Here is a 7,470-nt window from a genome sequence, read left to right on the forward strand (position 1 = left end):
CTCTGACACACATTTTTAAGGAATAAAGTAGTCACAGGAACTGCTAGATTATTGAGATGAAATATTTGACTTGAAAATAAAAAGTTAATAATAATTGCTCAAAGATAATAATAATTGCTCATACTTTTAGATTTTTTATATGTATTTTGTCATTATTGTCACAGAAAATACAGGAGCTTCATTTCAGTTTTTTAAACAAAACCGGAAACTCCTGCTCTTTTGTTTATCTGTATTTCAGCAGTCTCCAGATGAGTAAAACCACAGAAAAGAAAGTAGGTATTCCTTTCATCTAGGGTGGAGAGGTGATTAGAGTGGACAGTGGGGACTGAGTTATTATAGCCACGATTTTTAAGTGTCTCTGTTTTATGTGAATTGCCTGAGAAGCAGACATTAAGGCAAAGACACACGTATAGTTTATTTGGGAGTTAATGCCAGGAAACACCAGAAGGGGAGTTGGAAAGCGAGCCCAGGAAGGGAAGGAAACAGTAATGAGTGTGTGTCCAGGCAAGTCAGCTCTGTGGACAGGTGGGGCTTAGTCCCACTGTGGAACTCTGTTTAGAGTTACCGTGCCTGAGGGGGCAAGGAGCTGAGGTCATACCAGCCATTGGCTAACCAGCCAAGCTAACCAACTCTTACCAGCCATTGGCTGAGGGCTGCCACTAGCAGACATGAATTCCCTGGCATTTGTGGCCTGCCAGCATGTGTGAGCAGAGCAGGCTCCAGTAACCAGAGACAGCCTCTGGCGAGGAGATGCAGGTGCTGGCGGTGAGGAGCCATATGCTGGTGCACTGAGATGTGAAAGGCGGGGCTGTGGGTGGGGCACCAATGATGTCTACTATCGATTTTATTTCCTATTTAATATTTTTATTGGGATAAAATGTACCCTTTTAAAGTATACAGCCCAGTTTTTTTTGTATATTCACAAGATTGTCAGTCATCAACACTAATCCAGAATATTTTCATCATCCCTGAAAGAAACCCCAGAGCATTAAAAGTCTTATCTTTTCTCCTCCATCAGCCCCTGACCTACTTTCTAATTTACTTTCTAACTATAGAGTCTCCTATTCTGAACACATATAAATGAAATCTTATTAATACATGGCATTTTCTGTCTGATTTCTTTCATTTAGCATGATGTTTTCACGGCTTACTTACCCTTGTAGCACAAAGCAGTACTTGATTCCTTTTTATGGCTAAATAACATTCCATGGTATGGATGACATCACATTTTGTGTATCCATTTATCAGTCAATGGGTATTTAGGTCATTTTCAACTTTTGGCTATGATGAATAATGGTGCTATGAACATTTTTATACATGTTTTTGTGTGGACATGTTTTCAGTTCTTTTGCGTGTAATACCTAGGAGTGGAATTGCTGGGTCGAATGGCAATTCTGTGTTTAATCATGGGAGGACCCAATGGAGCTGCCCCGTTTTACATGCTCACTGGGAGTGTTCCACTTTTCCCACAAACTCGCCACCATTTGTCGTGGTCCATTATTTTTCATTTTAGCCATCTTGGTAGGTGTGAAGCAGCATCTCATGTAGTTTTGACTGGCATTTCCCTAATGCCTAACACTGTTAAGCATCTTCTCATGTGCTTGTTGGCTGTAAGAATGGCTTCTTTGGAGAAATGAGCCACTGTTGTTAAGAGGGCTACTTTATTACCCTCATTTTGTAGTTAAAGACATTGAGGCACAGAGGTTTCATAATATGTCGAGGACCTCTGGAAAGTACCGCGGCCAGGGTTCACGCTTGTGCAGTCTGCCTTTAGAGTGTTGCCCTTAGCACATTCCTGGACTTGCATTCAGAACATCCTGTGCTGCTTGCATGCAGAATCCTCATCATCATCTTTAATATGGGCCTAATAATGTCTGGCCTAGTTGTTTCTTAGGATTTCACGTGGGGTCAGGTCTTAATTCAGTGACAACCCGTACATGACCGTGTCACAAATAAGACATGGTCCTTGCCCTCAAGTTGTTCTCAACTATGTAAGAGACAGACAGGTAAACAACTAAAATTTAGCATCGCATGTGTCTGTCAATGCTGTACAAAGTCTTGAGGGCTAGATAAATGCCTATGGTTTTTTAATATTTCATAATGCTTATTTTCTTTTGCTTCTCAAAGCAAACAGTTGAAAAGACCAAAAGAGTGAACATCAAAGAGATCTAAGGAGGAGGCGTCCAGGAACCGGGTCCCAAGCCCGGCCCTTCTCTTCCACTTCTGCGCTGAGTCCAGTATATGCAAGTGTCTGCTGCAATTGCCAAATCACCAGTATTTGCTTATATACCAATGAGTTTTATTTTGTCTATTTGTTTTGCAGTAAAGGAAATGGGGGTGGCTGGTTTGGAGGTGAAGGGCCATCGCCTTCATTTCTAAGACAGCTTTGAAACGGTATAAATGGTACTCCGGGGCTGGAAGCAAGTAAGGAAACTGCATCAGGGTTGGGAGGGGAGCAGACCAAGATCTGAACTACTTCTGAGCCTGCCGCAGAGATGACCAAGCTGCAGGGAGTACACTCAAGGCCAGAGAGAACTTAGCAGGCTGTCCCTTGACAAGCAGCTTGGAAGCTCAGTGGAGAACGTGTTCTGCATCTGGCCCTTCTGTTGCCATCAGCACGGCAGACGTCCGGCATCTGTGCTTCTCCTCATGACCCCAGCCAATGGCTGCCTCTAGACACACAGCCATCCTGCTAGCCACCCAGTGTCCCCCAGTCTTGGAGTTTCTGGGAGGGTACACCCAAATGATGCAGGTACTTGTATCCTTTGAGGCCCTTGGAGACCTAACCAAATTTTTAAAATACTTTTTACCAAAGGTGCTATTTTTCTGTAAAACTTTTTTGGCAAGTTGACTTCATTCTTTGATTATTATCATTATGTTATTGTTGTTGTGTAGTATCTTCTTGACTAGAAATTAAGCTTTGATAATTATTTTTCAGTAGTGCTCCCATTTCAGAGGTGGGAGGATTTGGGGTTCTTCCTGGGGCAGGGATTGCTGTAACCCAGACTCCCCCTAACCCTGCCACACACAAGATGCAGCCTGGAATTTGCCCCCTGGCTCCCAGTGAACCAACAGTTGGCCAGGGGAGCAGTGGGTGTCTCAGAAGCCAGGGGAAGAAGAAACATCTCCATACAAAGCTTTCAAGATCCAAAAAGCTAATTTGTTTTTGTTTATTCTGATTAGTTCAGGCCAAGCAGTATACCAAGATGGAGACTAGCATAGAAGCAAGGGTTAGACATCCCAGCCTGTCAGTGTGCTCACTGATCCACCACTGACTAGGAGAGTGACTTTGGCCCTGTCTCTTCTATTTCTGGGCCTCAGTTTCCTCAGTGAGTTGGTAGGAATACATTACCCTTTTGATTTGACAAATTACAAGTTTTGTGTTTCTGGTAATTGGTCCAGAAGGTGACAGGTTCCCATGATTTTCCTTCTTCTTAGGATAAGTGAAACCTTGTTGTTATACCAAGAAAGAGTCAGACAGCCACAATAAGAGACCAAATTTGACCTTAGGCTGAATGGCCCCACAGGTTATACTGTGATGTAGAGCCCTCTCGGGTAAAGCCTGCCTGAGAAGAGTGGAAAAGAAACACACACCACTTTGTCTTCACTTCTGCATTTCATCTCTAGCCTTGTTGGAAATAGAAATAGCTTTCCCTTTAGAGGTAGGCCAAAAGAAGCTTATACATTTCAAGAGCAGGGGGATATGGAAATTGAATCTTATAACTGCGACTGTGGATAAGTCAGTCGTTCCCGTCTTTTGACCTCTGTGATTGTTAACCCCTCTCAGTACCATGTTTTAGATGCATTTGGAGTAACAAAGATTAAAAACTTGACAGAAGATCTTTTCAGAAGGCAACTCTACAGACCAGAGGGAAATAATGTGTACTGTTCTGCACAGGCAACTCTGAGAAAGTTGTGCTGAAAATGGAATTCCTTCTAAACAAGTTTGTCTCCTTTCAAAGGAGCACCTTCCACGTTGTTGAGAGTTCTGTTTTTTATGTATCCCACTTAAAAGCTCTCTTGAAAGCCCACTTATGCAATCTGAAATGCTCCTCTGCATTCCAGCGCCTTGGAGAACTTGCAGCAGCATGCCTTGGTCAAGTTTTCCAGCCCTTGGATGCTGTGGAAGGGACGGCAGGAGTACCAGTTTGTTTAAAGCAAGAAGCTAGGGGCCCTCTTGGTGCAGTGGGCAGTGCGTCAGTCTCATAAAGCAAGAAGCCAGAAGGTCTCCTCACAACTTAGACTTAGGACAGTGATTGCCATCCAGGACTACCTTCCCCTCCAACACTGAACTCCCCAGAGTAAATCTGCATTCTCTCCACCATCCCCCGACCCCTGCCCCAACCCCGGAAATAGGGACACTGTTGTTCACCCAAGAATCATATGATCTGATGACCATTTATGGAAAGCTGCTAAATAGCCTAGTTTGAGTCTTGCATAGAGCTTTGCATGGAGCAAAAAAATCAGGTTCAGTTCTTCCAGCTTTCTAAAAGCACAGGGCATAGACTGTAAACTTTCTTGGGCTTTCTCTGTGTGTATATGGTTTTGTAAACATGTTACAACATGTTAAGATTCAGTGTCCATGGAAACATAATCACATGCCATGACTCTGGACTCCATCACTGTATTTGGAAAGCAGGGCTCCTCCACCTGCTAATAAGCCCATGTGGACCAGTCTGAATGTCTTTCTTTATACTTATGTTTTTAAATAGTCAAATTTTTAGAAGCAGTTTGAAAGTGTTTCCGTTGCCCATGTGTTTGTGAAATGTGTTTGTATTTAGTAGGCTTCTATATGGCATTTAACTTGTTTTTGTAACTCCTGATTTTTTGGGGAGGGGATACTATTGATAAATAAAGAAATTAAAATAATTGTATTGGTTTCCTTCCCCCAAGTTAGGGCCAAATAAAGTTATGAGAACAGTAATAACCATTTACCCCATGAAAGTGGTTGGCTTTCAGGAGCCTTAAAAAAGGCTTGAAAGGTTTCTCCTAATAAAATCGGGGACCTGCGGCTGGGAGGGAATGGTTACCCAGGGGTTGATAGGGCTGGTTTATTTCAAAAAGTCATGGATGGTGAATCTGGAGTAGGAATTGATGAGGAGTCAGGGAGCATTCCTGAGTTGGGAAGAGGTTAAAATACATGACAGCTAGCTTTGCGCAGTGGCAGTATCGTAGCCAATGAGGTTTATCCGAGGCGCGATTATTGCTAATTGAAAAAAAAAAAAAAAAAAAAAAAAATACATGACAGCTAAAGGTCCTCTGAGTCTTACGAGACTGGAATGGCAACAGGCAGCTGGCTGCATGTAAACCTGTATGAAAAGTCAAGAAAGCTTGGGAAGGTGATACAGGGAACATGCCAGCATCTGGTTGGATAACCTTAATGTCTTACCTGATACACATGTAAACTGGATAACATTTCCAAGTGGACTGAACATTGGCTGAGTAAGACCCTCTCTGTTCTGCTCCACCTGGGGAGACATGACCAATGCCTGCTTTCCATCTTCCCTAGTGATTCTTGGAGATATGCACTCCTCACCTCCACTAATTCTATCTGACAGAAGAGCTCTTAAGGGTTATGAGGTTTAAACTTTTAGTCACATCGTAGAAGTCTTGCTTCTCTAAAATAATAGCCAAGTCACCTGGATTGAATTTGACATTTTACCCAAACCTAATCAAATATTAAAAGGCAACCTCCAGTCGTGTTATTGCTACAGATTCCTAATCTTTTTAATCAGTTTGATTCTCCAAGTTTTCATTCTCAGAAGGGAATCTTCAACCCAATTTGAAAGGTACCTTGCCTACAACCACTTTTAAATACTGGCTGGCCTTTCTTCTACCATGCTTCGGGAGCACTTTTCTTTCTCTTGCAGTATGTATATGTTCAGGAAGTAAAAACAAATGAAAATAGCCTGAGAGAAGCATAATTCAGAAGATAAGTTTCCTATAATCAAAATGTAATGTCATGAGTTGTGCAAATTACTACAAATTGGTTGATTAGCTTTAGTTTGGGAGCACTTATGTCGATTTTCATTGGTCCTCTTGAATTAATGTCTGAAATAAGGGGAAGGAGGAAAGGTAAAGAATATGAATAAGTAGAACTAAGATTCCCTCAGAGTCCTGGAGGGACAAAAAAAAAGTAAGGCCTGGGCTACTGCCAAGGGCTGTTTCATGATAGAAGCATCATGCTATTGCCTGATTGAGAGGGTCTTCAGTAATTCTGCTCCAGAATTACTTAAACTGAGCATGTCTGTTTCCCTACATTTTTGCAATCAGTGTGTCTTCAAACTTTTGGGCCTCTAGTAGAGGAAAAATGGTAATTTGTTGTTTTATTTTTTATTTATTTTATTCCTTTTGTGAGATTGAGCATCTTTCCATGAATTACTGGTTCTTGTCCCTTTTTTTCCTTCCCATTGCTCATTTTTCTGTTGGTTATTGGCTTTTCTCATGTTGGTTTGTAATAGCTCTTCATATATTGTTATTAGCCCTTTATCATGAGGGTGACAAGACCTAGCAGTAGTAGATTGGTTAGAAGGCCATTTCAGGAATGAGGTGAAAAAGGTGATTTGAATGAAGATGATGGCAGTGGAGGTTAACAGAAGGTTAAGGTAGCATTGATGGGGGTGGGCTATAGAACTGCCTATGAGAAGTCTCCAAGGTGGCAGCTTGGACAACCTGGTAGATAGTCATGCCATTTCCTGAGATTGGTAAGACAGCAGGAGAGGCCACTTGGCTGGGGAAGGGAGGAAGGAGGGAATGGGAGATGATGAATTTGGTTTTACATAGATTGAATCTGAGTTGCCTTAAGATATCCAAATGGAGACATCTTGTGATTGGTTGTATAGGAACATACTGGTAAAGATCTGGACTGGAAATAAAGATCTGGGATTAGACAGTATAGAGACAGTACAACTTTGTGTAGACAAGATGGCCTAGGGAGAATGTATCAAGTAAAAAAAAGAAAAGTTGAGTTGGGAGGGTCCATGATAAAGAGAACCCTTTTGAGAAACTATGTATTTCTCCTTCCTCATGACATCATTAACAAAGAGTATACATGATTAGAAAAATGGCACAGCAGGTTAGATTCATGTATGAGAGCACATGATGTAAAGAACTGAGATGGGAAATGAAATTGTGGGTTCTATTGAGAGGTTAAAACTGAGAAGGAACCACCATGCATGTATGGGTGTTGTACATGCATGTATGCATGCATGTATGTGTTGGAGCAACACAACTGGCTGGAAAATGGGTTAAAATGAATTGAGGAGAGAGGAACAGGAAATGCCCCCTGACGATTATCCCTGGAATGTACAGGTCATACCTGACCTGCTGTGGTTCAGTAAGAAAGAGGCTTCTAAAAAGAAGGTATTATCAGGAAAGGAAGAGACAAGATAGTTAATGAATAAGAATAAAATATTTAACCAGGAAACCTGTATAAAACTGTCAAGAGGATGAAACATGTTTGAAAGGAAA

General features: G+C 41.8%; 1 protein-coding gene and 1 pseudogene across 1 annotated transcript in view; both read left to right on the plus strand.

Moving 5' to 3' along the window:
* FSTL1 (follistatin like 1) overlaps positions 1-4,869 on the plus strand; it is a 49,894-nt gene extending 45,025 nt beyond the window's left edge. The window contains exon 11 of the mRNA XM_037013155.2: positions 2,128-4,869. Within this exon, the coding sequence (XP_036869050.2) occupies positions 2,128-2,172 (45 nt within the window). The 3' untranslated portion in view covers positions 2,173-4,869. The remainder of the gene's footprint in view (positions 1-2,127) is intronic.
* A 280-nt stretch (positions 4,870-5,149) lies between these two features.
* LOC140848584 (U4 spliceosomal RNA) lies at positions 5,150-5,231 on the plus strand (annotated as a pseudogene).
* Positions 5,232-7,470: the final 2,239 nt, after the last annotated feature.

The sequence above is a fragment of the Manis javanica genome, chromosome 3 (assembly GCF_040802235.1).
Source record: "Manis javanica isolate MJ-LG chromosome 3, MJ_LKY, whole genome shotgun sequence".
In the NCBI taxonomy this organism is placed as follows: domain Eukaryota; kingdom Metazoa; phylum Chordata; class Mammalia; order Pholidota; family Manidae; genus Manis; species Manis javanica.